Source organism: Lissotriton helveticus, chromosome 8 (assembly GCF_964261635.1).
Source record: "Lissotriton helveticus chromosome 8, aLisHel1.1, whole genome shotgun sequence".
In the NCBI taxonomy this organism is placed as follows: domain Eukaryota; kingdom Metazoa; phylum Chordata; class Amphibia; order Caudata; family Salamandridae; genus Lissotriton; species Lissotriton helveticus.
This window is the reverse complement of record NC_136069.1, coordinates 740,430,184-740,455,103: the sequence shown is the minus strand read 5'-3', so window position 1 is coordinate 740,455,103 and position 24,920 is coordinate 740,430,184. Positions and strand designations below refer to the sequence as shown.

General features: G+C 38.1%; 1 protein-coding gene across 2 annotated transcripts in view; it reads left to right on the top strand.

The window, feature by feature from the left end:
• Positions 1-24,920, top strand: part of LOC144772892 (acetylserotonin O-methyltransferase-like) — a 719,863-nt gene that overhangs the window by 619,639 nt on the left and 75,304 nt on the right. For both annotated transcript variants that reach the window (XM_078657563.1, XM_078657560.1), the window contains one exon: positions 22,538-22,660. In XM_078657563.1, the coding sequence (XP_078513689.1) occupies positions 22,538-22,660 (123 nt within the window). The remainder of the gene's footprint in view (positions 1-22,537; positions 22,661-24,920) is intronic.

Genomic DNA, 24,920 nt, shown 5'->3' with positions numbered 1-24,920 from the left:
GACCTAAGCCTAATACGTGGGAAGGAGTAAGTAAGTTGCAGTTTAAGTTATGTTTTTTTTTTTTGCCAAGAATCTGAATCAAGAATTCTCTTAAGGGTTTAGTCAGCTCCGTACCTTGGTTCTAGAATAAAGGAGGTCTTGTATCTCGTGTCTCAGGACTCGATCTCCCAGCAACCCGCAAGGGTGACTGGAAACACCGGAGCTGGATTTCTCGGCAAAAGAAAAGACAGCGTCTCTCTCAGTGCGTCAAGGGAGGGTCGGCTTCCTTCGGCTCTCGCATCAGCTGGGTGTTGGGCAAGTAGATAGCCGCTCTGCTCCAAACCACCGTGTGTTTGCTTAAGTCAATGTTGGTATATTTATACCTGAAAGGTGCCATGTTTGATGTAAGGTTGGACATAAGACGTCACCAAGAACTAACAGTTCTTTCTGGACTCCAGGAATGCTTGTGAAAATCAAAACAAAAGCAGGGGGAATTCCCGGGCTGTTGGAGGCTTGGTTTGTTTAAAGAACACGTTGTGCTTTCTAGGAGTCTATGGGAGTAGCCTTTCCGTATTTGGACTGCATGGGCTATGACTAGATATGGACATGATTCCTATGCCTCTATAAGAATATGCTTTGTTATAACCACATAAGGGCATGAAACGGGGATATCTAATTAGGGTCCTAGATAGATTCACAACACCCACTCCACGTATTATGTCAATCATTACTACATACCAAGCAATACTAAACATATAACGATGCATGTGTTTTCCAACCCACCCCAAAATACAAAGATTGCATTTGAAATGGTGTATGGTATATACACAAAAATGAGTATTGGTACTGTACGTTTTTTAAGCAGTGATATCATTCAGAAAATGCATATATAAATATCGGCTGAATGAATTGCGAAAATTACACATGAAATGGCTCTAAATACAGAAAAGAAGGTCGAGACCATTTCATCACATATTTATACAATACAGTACATGTGCTAGAGGTAGAGGTAAAATATTGTCTCTAGTATCTCTAAAAATAGAAGCTCTGTACTCTAAGAATAGTCCTACTTTAAGCAGAGTACCATGTGCCAAAAAAAAGGTAAATATTTTGGAAATTGAAAAAATATTTTCGCTTTCAGGGAAAAAATAGTTCCAAATGTTTTTAGTAGTTTTGTTTATCAAAATTGAAGGCCAAATTCAGAGTTCAGGGAATGCTGTGTGCTTGTCGTTTTAAAAGTTATTCTTTTTGTTCAGGGGAGAACATCATATCAGACAGGCTTGCAAAAAATTGGTCTACAACATCAGGTGAAAGTTCGACCAAGTTCGAAAATGCTGAAATTGTGCATATGTGAGAATGATTGCTATCATCAATGTCGGGATCAGCAATGCTCACAGAAGGTTGTACCTGTTTGGTGCTGCTTTCCTCTCGTACTTCACCGCCACCTACTCGTAATGGTGAAGTCTCAACGAATGCCGTCATCAGAATAGGTAGCCGCTGGGGACAACACGTTGCATGAGTCGTTACCAGACCTAGCAAAGTATCGATATCGTTTGGTACTGCTGATGGTAGTGTAAGACAGATGTCTAACACGCATTCTTCTCCGCATAGCAGACATCGAAGCACAGGTAAGATGCAATCTTGCCAGATTGGTCTGAATGAAAGAAACCAGGTTGCACTCAGTTCTCTTAGCCGGGCTAATCCGAGCACTTTAGTGATGCGGTCTCGGTAGCGTATTGTTAAGATCGTTTCTTCCATTGTAGCTGGAGTTTTGTCTGTGGCTTGGCTTGCCATATCGGAGCAGAAAGATCAAAAATAAAATTCCTGCTACGAGTCCCAAAAGAAGAGGCAGGCCGCCAAAAAAGGAATGGACAAAATTTGGGAAAATGCCCAGAACTGTTTCAAAGGGTGCTAACAGTCCCGAAAAAATTGTCTTAAATACATGTGCGATGCCACTGGTATCAGACATGTTTAGGATTTGACCTAACATTTCTACGAAATGCACGGGGCAATTTGTTGATCATAGGGAATGTATCTCTGCTGCTGTCCTTACAACTTGCAGATCATACGTCTCTTTGGACGAGGTTAAAGGCACAGTTGTCTGTAAAAGAATGGACTTTATTCTGCCTAAAGTATCAATTAGAATAGAAGAGATATTCAAAGAAGGCCATATTGTCGCCTCCATGTCTGGATTGCTGTTTGGATACAATACTTGCATACAGCAAGTGACCATGGAACTAACGCTCACAAGATAGACTTTTCCTGGCACCATGCCACAACAGCTGTGGTCACTAATTAGAACATAACTGCCGTTGGAAAGTTGTCTGAAAAATGGCTCTATCTGTGTTGCAGGAGTGCCGTGCAGGTGACATGAAATGTTATTTGATGAACCTTCGCAGGCTCCATGCAAGTTAATACTTTGACACAGAAGTGTACCGCTTAGTGATTTTTTACAATTGTTACCACTAAGAAATCCCTCTTTTTTCCCTTCACTATAACATTTGTGTGTATAAGGTAAATTCCATGTTGACTTGATGTATCCTTTACCCAACCTTTCATACAGGCCTGCTGGTATATATTTTTGGCAATGCTTAAACTGGAAAGTTGTTATTGGGATTGTAATCGTTCCATGTAGTATCCATTCAATGACAGGTCTCTCTGACATTGTCAATGGTAATCTCTCAAGTTTTTCAATGCTCAGAATCGTATAGTCTGCTCCTTTTTGTGCCAAACTGATTTGTTTATCAGTAAGGTTAAAGATAGAAAATAATGACGCTATGTTGATTAGACGCCATGGCACGTAGCCTGAACGTAGGTTTTGCAACGTCCAGCCTAGCTGTACAATAGAACGTAATTGGGACTGACCATGTTGTAACATTAGTAAGTCCTGCTCTATTATATCAATAGCAGATGATACAATACTGTCCAGTGAATAAATTCTGGAGGACAGAGTCGTTAACCCATTGCCCACTACAGAAAGGGATTTTTCCAAATTTATACGATCAATTTCTCGTATTTTTTCAGCTGTTTCAATTTGTGTTACTTTCCAAGCTTCGTTGTAAGCAGCGTATATACCGGCGTATATGAAACGTTTTTGACGCTGTGTGCGTGGTCCCAGTATGAAATCACGCAAGTCAGCACCGTCTTTTAGTAAAGTCAAGTGTTGCTTAATTTCAGCCAGTGTGGATTCCTGTAGCCATTCGAGGCATACTTTCCCTACACTGTATGTGGTAGCTATCCCTGGATGTTGTCTCTGGGAGTATCTAGGGTCTGGCCTGGTCTGTTTAAACCCCTGTGTTTTGTTCAGGAATCCATCTTGACAGTTTTTTGTGTCTGTGGGCCAGATCAACCATTTTTTCCAATCAGGATTTGGTCTGTTTTGGTGTAAAATATGGAATACGTCTATTTCCACATCTGTAGTGCTATTACTATCAGGCATGGGCTTCGGAATAGACGGTTTGTTTAAGTCTTTTATCTTGGCTAGGCCAAGACAGTTTGTCTGTTGAATGGTGTCATTCAAGAATATTATTTGTTCTGGGATCATCCAGGCTCTAAATAATGCTTCTAGACCTTGTACCTGCCAGTCTTTCGAACCCCAGATGGTTTTTGTTTCAATGTTGTTTTTCCAAAATTCAAAACCAAATGTAGACATTTTCTCATACATTTTTTCTAAATAAATCAATTTAGTATTTGTCAACATTGTTTTCATTCCTGTCTTATTTAACATTCTAAAATAAAACATTTCTGGATCACTGTTGTTAAACCCTGAGAAGTATGTGAATTTCTCATAAAATGTTTTCGAACTGCCTTTTGGCGGTGTTGGACAATATACCCATCGGTTAAATTTAAAAACATTTCTAGGTTGAGCAGATTTATGCAAATAGTGATGACCATAATGATTATAACAGTACATATCTTCATAATTAGATGTACCCTGCAAATAATCATGTTCTGTGAATTTAGCTGACATTACTAAATCTGACATCATATTATTAATATTTTCAAAGTCCCAATCCTCAGAGAAAGTACTTGGTGTCACAAAGTCACTTAAGGAAACCTTAAATTGGTGAGGATATTTTAAGAGCTCAATCGGGCCATAGATTTCATAATCCGTTTTGTCCCATGCTACCCCACTGGGTATTGGTTTGGCTGTGATGTTCACTGATGACCGTTCTCTTTTCTCGATGTGAGAGGATCTGAGAGGCTATAGGACCAAGTAGATGTTCTGACTTGCTGTGTCCATTGTACCATATTTTCCATCAATAAATCTACCCAAACATAAAACCATGATGAGCCAAAGCAGGAGGAAAAGTACACCTAACACAATCCAAAATTCAATCCATGGTGAAATCAGATATGTTTCTTTTAGTTGATGAAAGAGTTCAGTCATTTTTTCATTGAAAGTTTTTGTTGCTGGCGTTTCTTCATGCTCACTTGGATCATCAGAAAAGTCATCGAAATTGATGAAGTAGCCAGATGCAGTTCTGTCAATTGTTGGAATTGCTTCCGGATTCTCATTAGTCTTTGCATTTTTCTTTGTTTCATTAGCATAGTCTGAGTCTACATTGTTGTAGACAGGTATTTCTTGACGAACTGTTGCAATTTGGTTTCAAGAGGCACAAGTTCCATGGCTTTGTTGCATAGTCCTTTTTTATTCACTGCAGGTTTATCAAATGTGATTAGTCTCTTAGTTTGAACCTCTTGGATTGTAGCAAGATTTGGTCTTCTGCTATTTCTTGGGAGTCCTCTGGGCCTACTACTTATTATTGGCCACAAGATTGTGATTTTACCAGGTCGATGGATACAACTCTGTTCTCCTTTTTACCAGCAAGGGGCGGTAGTACTACTTGTTCCGCTGACAGCTAAGAAAGGTAAGAAAGGTACTGCTTTTCTGTAAGAAGGCCCAAATTCCTTCTTCACCGCGATCTTTTCTCAGACTAGAACCCCAATCTTTGGAATCCAGACAGGTCTTGCTGGGACAGGTGGTTTCTCTTCGGTGGCTGTTTGTTTTAACCTTATATTACTCAGACTTCTTCTTGTTTCATTTAAGTCCTGTAAAACAGCCCAACGATCTTTGATATCAAAGGCTTTTTCTTCTACCAGAAGCAGATTGTTAAGACTACGTTGGACACTTGTTAAATGTTTGACCCACCCATCACCCGAACCTAATACCCTCGCCGTTATAGATTGCTTTATGTCACGGTTTTTTCTTTCCACTACCGCATTTCCCTCAGGATGGAAGGGAGAAGAGTACCGCAATGCAATGCCCATGCTGGTCATGGCTTCTTTGTAAGCTCGAGAGCTAAACTCGCGACCCTGATCAGAAAGTAGCATGCCAATTGCGTATGTGCCGATAAAGACTCGCAAATCTTTCATAACAGTTCTGGCGTCAGCCGAGCGCTGGGGCCTGCATTTTAAGTGAATCTAGTCTTAATATTTATGGGAACGCATTTCTCCGGACGGATTTCTGAGTATAGACAGCCAGATGCTTTGTAATAAAGGTGTCCTGGCAGTAGTCGTCCCGTTCACAACTGCGATCTCTGTTGCAGTCTGGACAATCCTTTGCAAATTTGTAATTTTGCAGGCTCATCCCCGGCCACCAGTATTCTGATTGTAATTCTTTTAGAGATTTCACGATCTCTTGGTGCCTTAGACCCTGTCCCATGTGTGCTTCTTGAATCAAGTAAGCCCTCCGGTTCGTGTTTGGAATTACTCAGTCCCCCACTCCAGGGATTTGAGCAAAAGGAACGGAGTTTGCATCAATTATATATGTATTACTGAGTGGATAGTCGAGAGGTAATGCTGCATAATCGCCTTTTAATGAGGCTTTTACCACCAGCATGGTTTCTTCGTCTATGTGTTTTTTAGAATGCTTTTTTGTGGCTACGGAAGCCGGTTGAACCGCTGCCGCTGTGGCTCTGTTAGCCAATGAATTCCCTGCAACGTGAACGCCATCACGTTGATGGCTCAGTGTATGTATCACGTGAGTCTTTTGTAGTTCTTTCTGAAAAAGAACTACTTGTTTCCAGAGCTTTTTATGCTTTATTGTGGCACCTGTGTCATCTTTGTAACCGTTTTTGATCCATGTCTGCATGTCATTATTGTAAGATTTGACGGAGAAATGCGAATCTCACACTATTAGTGTGGGGAATTCGCGATCGGCATTTTCAAGCGCCATCTTTAAAGATCTTATTTCAGCTCGCTGAGCTGTACAGTTTCTGATTTTTTCCAGTTTTTGTAATTATCGGTTTGAATTTACCTAAGCGCCAGTGACCTTTAACAATCACACACGCTGCATTGTAGGTTTGTTTTCCCACAACGTAGTGTTGTGCAAATCTGTCTGTGTAAATCACACAGGTGTATTGTTCTAGAGGCAGAATCTCGATCGGCAGAGGATATTCATTTTCGTGTTCTAGATTTTCTAGTCTTTTCATTTTTGGATCAAACGCGTGTTTCACGTCTTCTGCAGCAAGAGAATTTTCCCATAGTATCCATTTTGGATCTAATGCCACTGCATTTGGAATGCGTGGTCTTGTCACTGCCTTAAGGGCTGATACTGCTGTTAAAACAGATATGCTCTTGCCTTGGGCTAGGGCTCTTTCTTTTGCTACAGCAGTTTGAACCTCAGTTAGAATTCTTTCAGTTGAACTGAATTTCATTTCAGCTTGTGTGTACAAGTGTGATTTGTAAGCTATTGGTACCGTTTCTCCCTCATTAGAGGTCATCCGCATCTTCCTGGGATGACTCGGATTACAAGGTTGCATTCGTGTGCGCGTGTTTGCAGTTTTGTTTTAGTTAACATGTCTTTTTGTCATGATCTTAACATTTCTGTGTGTTTCTGAGTCCAATTAATTGGTTTGAAATCAGGTTTTAATAATTCATAGAGTGGTTTAACCCTCTCTGCATAATTTAGAATGTATGTACTTCTGAAATTCAGGAAACCTAGTATTGATTGTAAGTTCTCCAGCGTTTTTGGTGCTTGGAGTACAGCACATTTCTCTAAGAAATTGTCTGCTAGGCTTTTGTCTTCACTTGATAATTCATATCCTAAAAACAAGACAGTTAGATGGGCAATTCGTGACTTCTTAAAGTTGAATTTATACCCTTCAGCTGCAAACCCAAGTTTTATGGTGTTCACTCTTTTCAAGTGTGTCTCCAGGTCGTCGTCTGTAAGATAGATGTCATCGACATATGATAATGCCTTATCATCATACATTTGTAGTAACTCTGTTACCCTTGCTGAGAATAATCCTGGGCTATTCTTGAATCCCTGTGGGAGTCGACAGAATTGTTTTTGCGATCTCATTGTTGAGAAAGCGGACAAATACCTGCTTTCAGGTGCAATGTTTTGACAAAAGAAGCCATTTGAGATATCTAATGTTGTTTTATATTTTTTGCGCACAATGTTATTCATTAGTGCTGCACTGTGTGAGTTTTGTACTGCAAATGTTTTGCAGCAGGAGTTTAGGTGTATGTAGTCCAAAACTAGATGATATGTATCCTCTAGCTTGGAGACAGGAAACAAAGGATTGTTCATTTGTGAGGTGCATGTTTCAATCACCCCCTGGTATTCAAGTTGATCTAAGATCTCCCTGACTTGTTTTTTAGCTTCTTGCTTAACAGGATACTGCCTTTGGGCAGTAGGTTGATTTTTTAACTGGATTTTATGGAGAGGAGAATCCTCATCCCATCCTACATGATTTTTATAAAATGCAGGAGCTTGGGCCACTACCCATTTTCTAGCAAATGTGTATTTTTTATGAATTGGAATATGATTTGAGAAGGCAGGCATAATCATTTCTTTGCCATGAGGCCACTCTCTGACAAACTCTGGTGGCCAGTCTTTCTCTACTAACAGGATGTCATAGCCTTTTGAAAGGTTATGCCAAAAGAGACCCTTTATTTTCCTTGTCTTGTCCCCCTCTATGTGCAATGTTATTTCATATCATTTATGGGGTTTGCTAACTCTGGTGTCTGCAGTTTCCACCTGAATGTACTCTTTCGTGTCCACTGTCTCCAGAAGATTCATCAAGATCTTGCGAGCTATGGTTACTTCTGCTGCGCTATCTAGCACTGTCTGGGCCCACTCTCCGTTTTTCAGTTGTGTCCTCAGAATCCTCGGCATGTTTTATTTTAATACTAGCTACCTTCTTCTTTGGAAATTGTAATTTTTTACTTTGATGAGCAGGTTCCTTGTCTTTGGACTTGACGTGCTCTTCCTTGTGTTCTGACCGTCCTCTTCTTTCCGATTTCTGTGAGGAAGTCTGAAAAGATCGAGAGGGACGTGTATCAATATCTTGATATCTGTCAGATTTTCCCTTTTTTTATACCTATCTCTAAGGTTGTATCTTTTCTCAGAGGGCTCCCTCTGAGGAAACTTGCCTCCTCGTTCTGGAGATCTATCTCTCCGTTGAGGAGACCTTTCTCTGGGAGTGGATTGTTTATTACCCTCCCAGCTCTTTTTTGGAGAGTTTAGATTATTTTTAATAAATGTTTTTTCAGGATTTTCAAGTAGTTGGGGTTTTACTGGTTTCCCACCCAAACTATCTCTACCTAGTTCTTCATAGGATTTTTCTATGATTCTGGCAAGTTCAAAAGGTTGTTCTGCTATATCTGTTTCTTTCAATTTATGGAGGTATGTTATATCGTCCATTGCCAATTGAACTAATTCTCTGTATGCCTTTGTTAATTCTTTTAGTTTAACTAAAAGTTCTTCACTTGACATCTTTTCAATGTCAGGATGTGGTGTGTGGCTGGCTAGAACCGGCCATGTGGCTCCTGGTCTACCTAGTGGACCGAGCCTGGGGATGTGATTTTGATGTTTTAGGGCGCCATTAAACCAGAGCAGGTGCTCCTGGTAAGTTAGTGGGATTTCAACGTCCTCGAAAGGAGTGTATTCCTCTCGAGGCTCCTCTATTTTGTAATAGTGGAATTCATGTGTCACAGCGTGTGCTGCTGGAAAATGTATCCATGAATAGAATACCTCTGTCTGCCGATGTTCATGTGCCTCTACTACGAATATGACTGTACCACCTCTCGATGATACTCCATTTTCTATACGTTTTTTAGTTATAGTTTTTCTTACATTTACCGGAATGATTATAGCATTCGGGTCATTTTCTTGGAGACTTGTGTCATCCGCTAGGAGTTGAGCTGCTAATCTAGCTTTCTCCCTTTCGTCTTCACTTTCTGTCATTTTTACTAACAGAAAGTTTTTGTTGCAGATCAAGTTTCAAGGGAAACAAAGATTAGGTGCACAATATTTTGGAACACTGTATCCTTCAACGTTGACTAAACCAAAAACTAATACATAGGAATCTCTCCCTACTAAGTTCCGGCGGATATTAACCTTTTACCCACTCCAGACATCTTTTGGAGAATTTATGGGAAAAGGGGGTCTGTGTGAAAAACACGACTGAGTTACTCTAGCGTCTTGCGTTAGATTACCGCCTTACCAAACGTTGGGCACCATGTAGTGTAGTTCCTACATTCCCAATAGGCTCTGCGCATTGGAATAATATAAACTGCAGTGTAGACGTAGGACTGAGGTCATCTAGGTCTCTACTGACTATATTAGACTTAATTAGTTTTGCCAGCTAGCTCATAGGACACTAGAAACTTTCTTGAATGTTCAGAAAAGAGTTAACTCTCCTGATTTAGACAAGAAGAGATTCGTTTCTGACAACCGCATAAACATGACAACTTTGCTCCCTCAGAATAAAGAGTATATCTCTAGAGTCGTGTGAAAACAATAGACACCTATTTCACTCAGTCAATCGTGCATACTTAGTTTCACCAGAGTGCAGAGAAATAGAGAGACGGACGTTTTCAATAAAAGGTGTTATTTATTGAGCAGTCTTCTTTCTCATGCAAGAGGAATGAATTGCCACAATAGCACTACTTGTCATGAAGTAAAGTGCGTACAGTAAAAGTAGTATTATGAAATAATACTGTAAAAGCATTGATATGGTTTCTTAGCCATATGATACTTTAAAACGGATAAAATATATACATACATAAAAACATTGACTAACGTACTCAACTGGTGCTTCTAATATACACCTACCCCGGTGTACCTGACCTAAGCCTAATACGTGGGAAGGAGTAAGTAAGTTGCAGTTTAAGTTAAGTTGTTTTTTTGCCAAGAATCTGAATCAAGAATTCTCTTAAGGGTTTAGTCAGCTCCGTACCTTGGTTCTAGAATAAAGGAGGTCTTGTATCTCGTGTCTCAGGACTTGATCTCCCAGCAAACCCGCAAGGGTGACTGGAAACACCGGAGCTAGATTTCTCGGCAAGAGAAAAGACAGCGTCTCTCTGAGTGCGTCATGGGAGGGTCGGCTTCCTTCGACTCTCGCATCAGCTGGGCGTCGGGTAAGTAGATAGCCGCTCTGCTCCAAACCACCGTGTGTTTGCTTAAGGCAATGTTGGTATATTTATACCTGAAAGGTGCCGTGTTTGACGTAAGGTTGGACATAAGACGTCACCAAGAAGTAACAGTTCTTTCTGGACTCCAGGAGTTCTTGTGCAAATCAAAACAAAAGCAGGGGGAATTCCCGGGCTGCTGGAGGCTTGGTTTGTTTAAAGAACACGTTGTGCTTTCTAGGAGTCTATGGGAGTAGCCTTGCCGTATTTGGACTGCATGGGCTATGACTAGATATGGACATGATTCCTATGCCTCTATAAGGATATGCTTTGTTATAACCACATAAGAGCATGAATCGGGGATATCTAAGTAGGGTCCTAGATAGATTCACAACAATAGGATTGGTGTAAGACAAACTCTGATCACCCCCACCAGGTATGCTGGCCTTTTGTACCAACTACCTCACAGTGTCACTAGAATCTCCTTTTACCAAGGAGAGAATAGTTCTTGGCAACCTATCGAACATGACAACCCTGATCCCTCAGGACCATGGAAATTGTATACTACTTTTTGCTCAGTCACTCGTGCTTACCTAGTCTGCCTCAGAAAAGCACACAGAATAAACAGGCTGGGAATATTCAATAAGAATTTATTGAACAGTTGTTATTCTGGTATAGAATGGATGAGCTGCAACAAGCATTAGGCAGTATGAGATATGAATGATTAGCAGTACGATAAAGGTGAATGCATGGTATAGCTCTACCATCTCACTACAGTCATGAATACATATGCATATATAAAACATATGATAAAAGATGCATACTCCTACAATGCCTCCCTAATTAGATGTACCCAAGTGTACCTAGCATGTATGTAGGTGTTAAGCCAAGAATCCTTCTAGGATTTAGTCAACCCCATTACCTGAAGTGAGAGACTATCAGACTATGGGACCCCTCCTGGTCTAGAGTTGGACACCCGCGAGGGATGTTAGACCACTGCGAGCTGGAATATCTGCATGCAGGAACCTCAGCATCCCTAGTTAGTGTGTGGGCTGGGAAGTCTCGGTCTCCTCTGACTTATCTTAGCAAGATGTGATGTATATATACCCATAGGTCTCCCCAGAGGTCCTACTTGCTGCATTAGTGTGTCTGCCTAAGGATGACGTTTGGCAGGAGCTTTGTACCTAGATTTTGTACAGGAGATGGCAGTCCTGCTGTACTTCCTAGAACCCTCATGCATAATGTATGGGATTTTGAACTTAGGGAAACCCCGTGTTCTGACTGCAGTGTAATATCTAGGTAATAGGTCAGTCCCTGTAAACCGTGACAAGTGTAATGTAGGGAGAGGCATATAGGTGGCGGGTAATGAGATTACCAGGGGCTATGTTATGATACCTGTATGGAATATAACAATGTTTCTAAATGCGGCAGGCAGGTATGAGGGTCAGAACTGTCTGTTGTATTTGCAACAGAGTACCATATTTGCTAAACTTGTACTCCTTCGTTGCTAGGCCTTTTCCCCTCTGTGCCAACCTTTTTTTTGCTATTTGTGGTAGTTTGCGCTGAAGCCCCTGTAACTTTTTTGTTCACATAAGGTATCCATGCCAAATTTGTGTCCTTTTCTTCTAACATCCTGTGGATTCTAAAGCTACCAATGGTTTGTGGATTTGCCTGGAGAGGACTGAGAAAGTAGCCAAAATACAGCTGCATTTTCTTTTTGGGGGGAAAATGGGAATAACATGCTGCAGAAGTAAGGGTCCTTTCTTTTCCAGCAAATGGTTTTTGGTGCTATAATTACCATCTTTCCAGCTTTCGAGAAGAGGCAGACTTTTATCAAAGAACCAACGTTTTCTACCTAGTTTTTCATTTTGCTGGGACATAGCCTATTTTTCCTATTTTTTTGTGCTTTCAACCTCTTTCCAGTTAGTTGTAGAAATGCGTGTGAAACTAATAATGGATCCCAGAAAGCTGTAAATTTCTGAAAAAATAGATAGCATTTTGAATTCTGTAAGAGGTCATTTGTGTAGATCCTTTGAGTTTTTCCTGTAGAAATTAACTGTTGACATAAAAAAAAATTGAAGCTTTGTTAAAAAAAACTGCCATTTGTGCCTATGTGTTCACCTGTAACTTCTTATAAGTATGGCAGATTTTTAGAAGCAATATACCATTACATCCGCTCGGCCCTCTTGGTTGTAAAGATGCATAGGACTTGTAGGTTAATTTAGAACTTAAGGCACCAAGAGCCAATAATTGAACTACGCCTTGCAAATCGTTTTTCATTGTGGACCGGGTATAAAGCAATTCATTTGGTAAAATATAAAGGCTGAAAAATAGAAATCAAGGAAACCTATGGGTTTCTGAAATGAGAATAACATATGGGATTTTGAAACAGCAGCTATTTGCACACCTCCGAATTTGTGGCTACTCATACTAGCATGTGAATTGAAGGGCATTTTTCAAACTGATTTCTTTTTTACACAATGTCTTACATTTGGAAGGTAGAAATACATACAAAGTCAATTGGTAAAACCACTTGCTCTACTATTCAGTATCCCCCTAAGTCTTCGAATTAAAATGGTACCTCACTTGTGTTAGTAGGCCTAGTGTCAGCGATAGGAAATGGCCCAAAAAGCAATTTGGACACATCACATTTATCCAGTGAAAACTGACCCTTTTTTACAATGTGCCTTGCTGTGGATTTTTGACCCTAGTTCTGCCGGTACCTTGGGAAACCTAGCAAACCCATACTTTTTTTAAAACTAGACACCCAGGGAAATCCAGCTTAGGTAATCTGAGTGGCTTTCACCAAGTTCTGTTACCCAGAATCCTTGCAAACATTAAACTTTGTAATATAAAGTACATTTTCCAACATTTCTGTGATGGCAAGTTCTAACATCTGCAGGAGCCACAAGATTCCACCCTCCCAGCATTCCTCCATGTCTGCCAATAAAAACGGTATCTCACATATGTGGGTAGGCCTAGTGGTTGTGAAAGGAAGTGGCCCAAAACGCAACGTGGACATATTACATTTTTCTAGTGAAAACTGACCCTTTTTATGTAATGTGCCTACCTCTGAATTGTGGATCCTAGCTCAACTGGCACCTAGGGAAACCTAGCAAACCTATATGTTTTTGAAAACTAGACACCCAGTGAAATCCAGGATGGTGTGACTTATTGAGCTCTCAACTGGTTCTGTTAACTCGAATCATATGCAAACCAAAAACACTAGTACACAACATATATTTCACACTAACAGAAACATTATTATCTTAGTAATATAATTTCTAAAAAAAGAATCTTAACTCTACAAAATATGGCACATGCATTAATATTAAAGTATGAAACACTACAAATAAAATTATGTTTTCAGTGTAACTAATAAATAATCTTTCCCCGCCACACATATTAACATATAAATAGCAGATTAAAAACACAATAAATAACTAAATAATTTTCAAAAATATAACCAAGATAACTATACAAATGTAAATTTACAAAACTATTACGCAAACAAACATCAAATACCATTGAAAATAAATAACCTAGCCATAGAACTATACTTAAACAAATATAAATTATTTGTATTTCTACAACACTCTGGAGGCCAGATTTACAAATCTTTTGCTGGGTTTGTGTCAAAAAATGGATGCAAACATGTGCAAAACATTTTTAGTTGGATTTACTGTGTAGCCCAAAACTTCTTTTGTGTATGAAAGTTTCCTAAAAGTAACACAACGTGCCGCTTTGCCTTACTGTGCATCAGAGGGGATTTACAAGGATGTTACATGGGTATTCCTGTGCCAACACCCATTCTTTTTTAAACAAAGCCCCATTTACTAACAATAATGAACAGGGTAATGCACCTAAAAATAACGCTACTTTGAAGCACGCATTAAAAACGTTTGTGGGGTTGGGTCCTGTACACTTCGCTACCTTCAGGAGACTTTATGTAAATATATTTTTGATCTGTTGAATAAGGTATTTGTTTATATCTCATTATTATTGCTATTACTGTGGTATGACACATGACATTTCTACCAATGCTAAACGCCATATATATGCAATCAATAAGTGAAATTGAATAGGAGTTTTGTACTGATTATTGTACTTTATCCTTTGATACCAAAGGTATTTTGTCTTTGTCTACTTTCATTTCTCATTTCTTTTCAGGCTACGCATGTGTGCTGCACTTTGTAGCACATATACAAAGTAGGAAAAGAGGTGCAATTTGTCTATGCATAGTATTTTGTACTTCCAGCACAAAACCTTTGATAGACACATGCAGACACCCTTGCAGTATGGTGAAAACGTGTGTGTATGGTGCTCTTCAGCCTAATTGTGTGCCTGTGCTAGAGAGAGCGGAGGAGAGTGTCATATCTCTGTAGATATGGTGCTTTCCTTCTCTCTCTCTGTCATGCAGTGCAGCACAGCAACTTTGGGTACTGTGCTACGTTGTGTGATAGGTTTGTAAATATGGCCCTTAATAGCAAAATCAATCAAATAAAGATATACATTATCATTAATTGTCATTATTTATTATCAAATATATTATCTTTGTAATTGAGATGTAAAAAACAATGAGAAAGCTATAATTGATGAATTATTATAATATATACCGTGTAGTTTTCTATACCTAACATATACATTTATAAATAAAAATGTATTTAAGAATTAAAAATATTAACAAATTAAAAAGGAAATAAAAAATACCAATAATAATATAAATGACTGCATGATGGAATAATTAAATAAAATATAACAATAAACCATAAATGCAAATTTTAACCAAAATATAACATTTTCACATCATAAATGAATTTTTTTTAAATAAAATATTCAGAGCATTTGAACATTAAAAATATTGTAAAAAAAATAAAAATAAAATACTTTAACATATTTTTCATTAATTCTTTCTCAAATTAATCAAAAATATTAAGACCATCTTTCCGCCTTAGAGATTACAATGTCGGGTTTTGGCAGCCTTTCCGTGCCAGCCCTTCTGACACAGAAAGGCTGTTGTAACTCGACTTTGGAAGCCTGCAGGGCCCCTAGGGGTACACAGCCTCTGGTTGGAAGCCGATAGGTGCCCCCTGTTGATCCCTGCACCCTTAAAAGTGCCCACCACTGGGTGCAGGGATGAACTGGGCCACCAATTTCACAATGGGAGCATGCATTCTAGTTGGTTTACAGCCAGAATACATGCTCTCATTGTATAGTATAGGAAACTGTATCCTATCTATCTATCTATCTATCTATCTATCTATCTATCTATCTATCTATCTATCTATCTATCTATCTATCTATCCTGTATCTGAAGCGTGCCCCATCACGCTCAGTCTCAACATTCGACTTTGACCCGGTCTTGTGTGACTAGATGTTCATGACAGAATGTCCATAACTGGCCATTGTTCCTTTAGCCGCTAAGTTAAAAAACATTAACTATTTATAACTCTAGTTTACTGATTAGAGATGTATCATTTTGGTGTAAAATAATTTATGAAAATTAACTCTATTTTTCTAAAATTGGTTTGGGATTTTTCTTGTCTTGTGTTGTGTTTTCACTAAATTACTGTTTGTGTGCCACATACATATTTTACCCATTGTCTCTTAAGTTAAGCCGGGCTGCTTCCTGTCCCATGCTTAAGCACAAGTTAATGTAGTGACGTATTTGTGGTGCACCCTTCAAGGGAGTGTGGCTGTATTTTGAACAAGACTCAAACCCTAGCCAACCAAGACCTTATTTCTCTCAAATATTTACTTTCCCTCAGATTTGTTAAAGGTCAAACACAAATAAGTTGCATTACTTGTGAAACTTGACTTCCTGTTACAAAAATATAGCCAGTTACTTATCATTATCACTGGGGAATTCAATCAAAACCTCTTACCACCAGCCTTGCTGGTTACAAGCTCAGAGAACTCCAACTTAATCTATGCTATCCCATGTCCAATCGTAAATTGTTGGGGAAGAACAAGTGATTGACTTAATTGAACAAAAAACTTTTCATCTTTTAACTGACCTAGCATTTTGTGGGCTCAGCTAGGAAGACTACTATTGATTATACCTTCCTTCATTATACTCATTATCATAAGTGTAAAGAGGATTGAAGTGATCATGATCCTCAGAAAATGATATATGATCTCAAATTTGACCAGTTTAAAGTGCAGAAAACCTTAAACAATAACCATATGACTATTGTGAACATGAAAAAGCACATATGAATGAGAATCACATGATTAATGCTGTGAGTTCCCCCCCCTGTCCCAGAGTTTCAAAAGTAATCTCTTCGGAAGTTGAAAGGACCACTTGTGCATCCTATTCATAGAGAGGGCTTAAAACAAGATCCAAGAAATGCTAAACTATTTGCCCGACTAGATTATGAGGGGAAGGCGTTCACAAAATATTTAATAAACACTCTTGCAAAGTTGGCTACAGATCAGGCCTTAATACCTTTAACTCAAATAGGTTTTCATCAGAGATGCACTACAGTAGATAATGTTCTTGCATTGGCCCTTCTTGCAAAAAAAAGCTAAAGAATTACAAGCCAGTTGTGCTTGCTTCATGGATTATTGCACAGCCTTTGACAAAGTTGATCACCATCGACTGTGGAATAAGCTTAGAAAATGGGAAATTGATCCGACACTTATGCACTTCCTAATTGAGTTACACTTCAATACATGGCTATAAGCACAAATTAAAAACAATAATAATTTGTCTGCAAAAATGCAGACCAAGAGTTGTTTTTAAAAAGGCTGCACCCTTGCTCCAATTCCCTTAATCAAGAACAAGCAGTTCCTCCAACATTGGGAATGCATGGGATCAGAAATGTGACATATGCTGACAACTTGAGAAACTTTTAAAAACGGCAACAGAATTGCAACATCTTTTGTGTCAGCTAAATGAATTCACTCTTGCCAATGGAATAACAGCAAATTATTCAAAAACAAAAATCACAGTGTTCGAAAAGAAACCCAAAAAATATCTATTGACTTGGTAAGAGTATTCTGCATCATTCAGAAACTCTGTCCATCACCACCCCCTTTTTCCAAAATCGGTTTTATCCACACTATGTGTGGGAGGGTATACTCAGACGTGAGTCCCTTGCTCATTGCACCATCAGGATTCAAGCAAGCCGGGCCGAAGAAGGCTGTGATGCCAGAAACCGGTCCCCGGAAGCTTGTTTCCTTCCCAGTATAAGAATTGGCTTGGTAGTTTGGTTTGCCCTGTTCCCATCATGCACTGGGACAGGAACAGACTAATTTGCATATAGCCAGGTTCTGAGCTGGGACGGTGCAGTGAGCTAAAAAACGGTGATGGATTAAAACCATGATCTATTGACTTGGTAAGAGTATTCTGCATCATTCAGAAACTCTGTCCATCACCACCCCCTTTTTCCAAAATCGAACTTGGCAGCGCTAAAATTGAAATTGAGAACCAACATGTTTATCTTGCCATCTCGATTGATACTAGGTTATACTAGTCAAATCTCCTTTCAGTTCGAAAGCTCAAACCTGTCATTACTACCAAATGAGCAATGAGATTTGCCAAACAATTGGAAGGTAGAGCAATAGACTCTTTTCTAATTTAAAATATTAACTATGACTCCATACGAGCTACTGTGAATTACCTATATGATCATGCAGGCGCAGATTCGGCCACCTTTTAATCTTTAATTTACCTGGAACACACAATATATTCAATTAATAATTTGGAATTAAACATCTCATCATTAATCAAGGTAATTAAAGCATATAATTTATTAGACGTTAAGACTCTGGCAATATTAAGTTGAGAAGCACAAAAGAGTATTTAAAAAAAAGATCCTATCCAGTGGTCAAAAAGAGAAAGAGCTAGCCTCACTAAAAAATGTAAACATGTGGATATAGCATATAACTCTTATTTATTGTTGTATCAGGAACATATTAGCTCTCGTCTGCAAGGTGCAATTAAACTGATATACTTAAAACTCTGATTGTTAAATATACTTGTCTATGAATTTGTGGGGTCTTGGACTCCTCTTCTGCAAGGGAAGAGTAATGCTGTCTCTGTGGCTACAAAGAGGGAACCCTGAGTCATTTATTATGCCTCTGCCTTAGATATTACTTGTGGAGCCTTTTTAATGATGTCAGCATAAGATCAATACTGTTTTACAATTAAAAATCATGATTGTAGTATTAAATGAACTACATTTTTAGACTTAACTTAGAATTCTGTTTAAGAAACTGTGATTATTATACATCAACTAAAGTTTCCCTTTTTATAATTCTGTTTTTATAAGTTTATTCTGATGATTGCGAAATGCCTATTTTCTTATTGTAATCCATGTGATTCATACAATAAAATGTATGTACTACTACTACAGCAAATTAAAAAAATATGTAATACTAACATATTATAAAAAATCTCCCTACCCCTTTCCCCTACATACCCAGCAACTCACTCTTATAACATGAAGGGAGTTATAAAAATAAAAAAACAGCTCTCATTAATAATTAATAAACATATCTATGATATTCATATATTACATAAAATAAATTAGAAATGAAAAATGACGCATACATTAAAATACAACAAATATTTCAAAAAATATAATAAAATAACAATGAAAATGAAATTATATATAATAATTTAAAAAAATTTTTTACAATGAAACTAACAACAATACTTAAAGGACTTTTCTGTCCACGGTGTATTGAACATCACAATGTTCTTGACACAATATTTTTTACTCACAATATTTCTTTACAATATTTTGTCCAAACACCCTTGTAATCTACCCCCAAGGCACTCAGAAATCCAATTTAGGGGATTACTTGCTAATAAAATGGGCTCAATCAGTTTTTCAATGTTAATAAGTAAGCAGCTGGACACATTCACTGAATATGACCCACAGAAGCGCAGAACGTCAGAGTATCCGGAAATGTCCTGGGTCTGCTAGTATTCCATTGATACATACAAATATGGACTACTTCTGGAAACAAAATTCCATTAATAGGCTAGCTAAGGAATGGAAAACTTATATATTCTTATATGTATTCTTTTTGTGTTTCAAGTTTTTATCTTGCAATTATTTAGTCTACAAGCAGCCACTTGGACTACTGTAGTTGATTCTTTTTTACAAATGCCCCTTACTATGTACGGCATGGATTGAGACCTGTCAAGTTTACAGTTCAACATGGAAAATCAATTGAAGGACTGTCATGGTGTTTGATCTTATGAAATGGGGACAATTAAACAACTTTAGTTTTTCATAAACATTTTATCCACCAATGAATTGTTAGGCATTTGAAAATACCAAGGTGTGACTCGTACAAACTCTGGGAAATGGGTGATATACATATGTTATTTCTCGGGTCATTTCACACTGCTAGAAGTAGTACTTCATGATGACAGAGGACACATTTTGTGAAAAAGGGTTTTATCTTCAATGTGACAATAAAGCACATATATGTCCAGATAGCTAAGCAAACATTTACAATGGTTGGAGAATTCTATAGACACTCATTAGCTTGCCACATTATTGGTCAATTAAGAGCCAGGCGATGTGTGTAGATAAATGCTTTGCAGTGCATTGTCCTGGACCACTGCAGGATGCAGAACTACAAGCAAAGTGCCATCCCCCCATACTGAACACAAACCCTCGGCCATCTAAAGAGTTTCTGTTTCACTGAAGTAAGAAGGGCAGACACCAGATGAATAATTATGAAGGAGTTTGATACAAAGTGATGTGTAATGGTAATTCTGCTGTTTGCATGCCGCATGAAATATGAGAAAAATCATTGAGTATGACTTTATTTTCCAAATTGTTCACGGGGCTTTTTCAGCAGGCACAGTATTGATATGCTTTTAAATAAGCAAGACCACTTGTGTGAGCAAAATCTTGTTATGACGATGAGCCAAAGATTGAAAGAATATTTGCTTTGCTCTAGTAAATATTTTAATATTTAAAAAACACTTCCCTAGTTCATTGTTTCATTCACTTTCTCTGCTGCTTTCAAATCATGTATAGGGCCTGATTCACAAAAGTAAACTTACACTTTTGTGAAAGTTTATGTTATTTGTTTGCATTCACAAACTATAGGTTCATAGTAAGTTTACAACTGTGGAGTCTCTGCAGTTAGGGGCGGACAATGCTGCACATTAAAATATAGGTCTGTCCTATCTTTATTGTGCTGAGTCCTCCACCCCGACTGTAGTCTCTCTACAGTCACAAACTTTATATTAACTAGCAGTTTATGAATACAAAAAACCATGTGAACTTACACAAAAGTATATTCACCTTTGTGATTCTGGCCCATAGAGCCCCTGTTGTCCTAACCCTGTTTAATGTTCAGCTTCACATCAATTATCATTCTAGCCCTACTCCAAACTCTAAATCTACAAGATCACAAGCCTAACACAACCAATGCACAGGAGAATTAAAAAAAAGTTTTCAAACTACAAATCCTGGGCTTCAGAGTAGCGTACTACTTGCTGAAAAAGCGCTTCAATGCCTTATCAGAATTTGTAAGCGCTATATAAATATATTTACAGTTACATTTACAATGAACATATGTACTACACATTTTGGATTTGTGTAGGTTGCTCTTGGTCTTAGTTTGACTGCATATTTAAATTTGTATTTCCTGTTGTGTAGCTAGGCACTCTGCCACCCGTGGCATTCATTTTTTTGCTGCCTGTGATGCTGCGCTGAAGAGTGGGGGTGGAGGCCTCCCCCTAAGACTCATGCTATCCGGGGTGGACCGCACCCCCGCTGACCTTTGCTACGCCACTGCATATTTCTCAAGACTGGAAATAGTTCCAAGATACTCATATAGCCTGCTGTAGAGTAGGATACTCCGCCTTCATGGGTAGAATGTTCTAATAACCTTATAGCCTGCCATGGAGAGCTAAACTGCCCATTAAGGCCCTGCTCAACTATGACCAATTACAACAGAGAAGGACTTTAATGTATGTATAGATTGTTAAATTTATATGAATATTCTGCCCCTAAGACAGAAAATCCTAATTGAAAAAAAGGAGGCTCCTGGGAGAGAAAGGGATTTAAAAACTACCCATGGGCTCAGAAGCTCCTGGGCCTTTCATATTTCTTGCTGTGTATGCCTGACAGTTACAGCCACATGCAGACCCACATCATCAAATGACATACAGCAACAGAATGAGCTGGACAAGGTTTAAATTAAGGCCCTAGTTGTCCCTCGACTCTGACCAACTGCTTTTCTTCAATTGGCAGAGCTGAGGCAGACACAGGAGCTAAGGAAATTCCCTGCTTCTTCCACAGCTTCATCGCTACTGCGAAGCACCAGAAAATGGAGTAGGGATGTCTTGATGTATTCCTTTGTATACAACCTCTGCCTTGCTCTCTTCCTCTGCAATTTACATGTCTTGTTATGGCAGGATAAAATGTGATTCTGATTTGAATTTAGGGTATTGTAATGTTTATAACATTCATAGGCCACTGCTGCTCCACTGTCTTCAATGCACCTGTCAACATGCCTTTTTTTAAAAAAGGTTAGAAGTTAAATTCAGATGAGATCGTTTTACAGAATTATGACCAATAAATGAATTTGACTAATGGAAATGCAGACGTTGACAAGCACATGATTGAGTAAGGCAAAAATGACTATATGTTAAAAATGAAATTCAAACAAAAAGTGCTATTCAGCAAGATGGCAAGAAATGAAGTAAAGCTGGACAGTAAGTATGTTATTTCTTAAATATACTTTGTGGAAGCGGAGGCCAGGTGTAGAAGTGGTGGTTTTTTATCAATTTTAAGGATGGATTGAGTAGGTGGTCAGATGACAACCTTCAAGATTAATAGAATGATCTTCAGGACTCATTTAAAATCTATGATGCTGATTACATCTCAGAGCTGGTTTGGAAAAGTATTCCTTCGGTCAAGCAACTAATGTGAAGTGGAGTGGGGCACAAGGTCGCGTGTGAGTTCTCTTAAAAAGGTAAATATTACAGCATTTACTATGGAAGATTGATTTCTCTCCTATGAGAACACACTAGAGCTTTTGTGTTGTATATAAGTGGTACCCATAGTCCTAGTTGTTTTCTGAGATTTTATGTCTATAACAAGGCTTAATAGAAATATCAAACCTATTCAAATAATTTGGGAACATAGAATTTGTAATGTTAATTTCAGCAGGCATATGTACACAAATGCGTTATGATACCTTATCTTCCTTGTAGGTGACTTCTTTAAAGATCCAGTTCCAGAAGCTGACTTGTACATTCTAGCCCAGGTCCTGCATTCTTTTGACAGTGAGAAAGGCCTTCAACTGTTATCAAAAGTTTACAATTCCTGCAAGCCAGGTACCATGAGTTTCTCTTCAATTCAAACCAATTCAAATGTAATGTATATCAAAGAAGGAAATTACTAAATGAATTAAAGCAAAGCCTAAGTGCTACCACCATAACTGTTAAAAGATTGCCTTATTGAGTCACTATGATGTTTTGAAAAACAAATTCAACATTTATTGTCACAGATAACTGATACCGTACTTACTACAATGTAGTTTAAATCTAACGAAGTGTTGAAAAACAAGGTCATGCCATTGTATAATTGAATCATATTCTGTACCATGGGGCTGGCAATTCTCAAAGGTTTTACCTGACACTTTCATTTAATGTATGGAATTTGTAATCCCTTCAACTGTCCACATCACTTCAAGTTGGCTATTTTGCTTCCAAACCTTCCTATAGCTCCACTTTAAAATTAAAGGAGTTAAAAAAATACTTTATAATATTTCAAGTTACTCAATTAAATGAGACACTCTTTTAGTTCTTAAGACACTCTCCTGACGGAAGCGGTTTTTAGATGTTTTTGCGCCTATATAGTGAAAAATCAATAGCTTTTTCGATAAAAAATAAATGAGATGTAGGAAATATAAAGTCACTCAATAGGTTGCAAATTATTTCATGCAATGTGATTGGGCTAAATGATGGATTAAATAGTCAGGGAATGCTAACCTAGTTCAGATCATTACACTCAGATATAATAATGTTAGAGGAGACACATTTAAAAGATCAGGGCGAACAACCGAGGCTTTCCTCACTGATTCAATATGCATTTTTTGCTTCAACACACGCATCAATCAGGGGGGTGGCTGAATAGATTATGCGGTTAATTCAAGCAAAAGTCTTGAACGTAGTTTAAGATCCACCTGCTAGCTGGATTTTTGTTTTTGTTAAAATGCTAATTAAAAGGGATACTTATAATTTGCTAAGCTACTATGGTGCTATTGAGGTTTCTCCAGTAGCCCTACAGGAAATACATTTACTTTTGCAAAATAGGACAGGTTATATTATAATGGGTGGGGATTTTAATTTAATTAAAAATTTGACAATGGATACATCACACATGAATAAATTATGAACCAAACCTAAATCTATAAGGGCTTTGCAGATTTTAATCCAAAATGTCACCCTTATAGATCCCTGGCGGACACAGAATGAAGCCTCACAAGAATACACATGCTATTTGAAACACTATGGTACTGCATAGATTATTTTCTGACATCATATATTTTAGGCTGCCAGGGGACAAGCATTGATAATAAAGTATTTTCAGATCATGTGTTGATTAGTTTATCTGTTCCATTAGTCCAATCTGGGTCTCTAAGCCCAAGGTAGAGCTTTAATAAGGCACTATTATAAGAAGATTGTTGGATTGAACAGATGAAATAGAATCTTAAGGAATTTTTAAAGCTCAATATAGATTCTGCAACACACTTTGTGGTTTGGGAAGCACTGAAAGCATTTTTTAGGACAGCGGTAGATAAGGCCAATGTGGCATATACTACATTTTCGATCCAAAAAAAAGATGAAATTAATGAACGATGCCAAGCAGAACTTGCAGGAGTTCTTTGTTTAGAAGGAAACGTTAAATCATGCTTCAAATCTACATCAAAGATACAAAGAAAGTTAATTTGTGGGTAGGATTCTGGCTTGGTCTGTGAAAGCTAGAAATAATTCTAATTTTAATAAATGAATAAAGGATCCTATGCAGAATATTAAAACTCTCTCCTCAGAAGTAGCCCAGATCTTTTATCAGCACTATCTTAAAATCTATACTGGAGGGATTGGGAGTCCACTCAAGATAACAGAAAGATGGCTGGCGGGCATAGAAGTCCATACCCTTTCAGAAGCCTGGGTGATTTCAATCAATGCGGCTATTACATTATTAGAGGTACAACAAACAATTTAATCTCTTCCGAAATGGCATGGCTTGCAGAAAAGACACTTTCCTCAACAATTAGCACCTTTTTTGGTTTGTTTATTTAATCATATTTTGCAAGGATGTAGTATCCCCAGTCATTTTCAGAATTCATTGTTGTCAGTTTTGTAAAAAAAAGGGAAAGCAGGAACTTGATCTAAACTTGGATCGCCCCATCAGTCTCCTCAACACTGATTATAAACTATTTGCCTAAATTATGGCTAAAAGGGTTTCATCAGGGTCTTTTTGGGATGCAGCCAAAAATATGTAGTAATCCAGGAGTCAAGTGGATTGATTGAAGAGATTTATTAGATAAAATCTACACAGCTTATCATCTGCCAGCATTTCCAGAGTGTA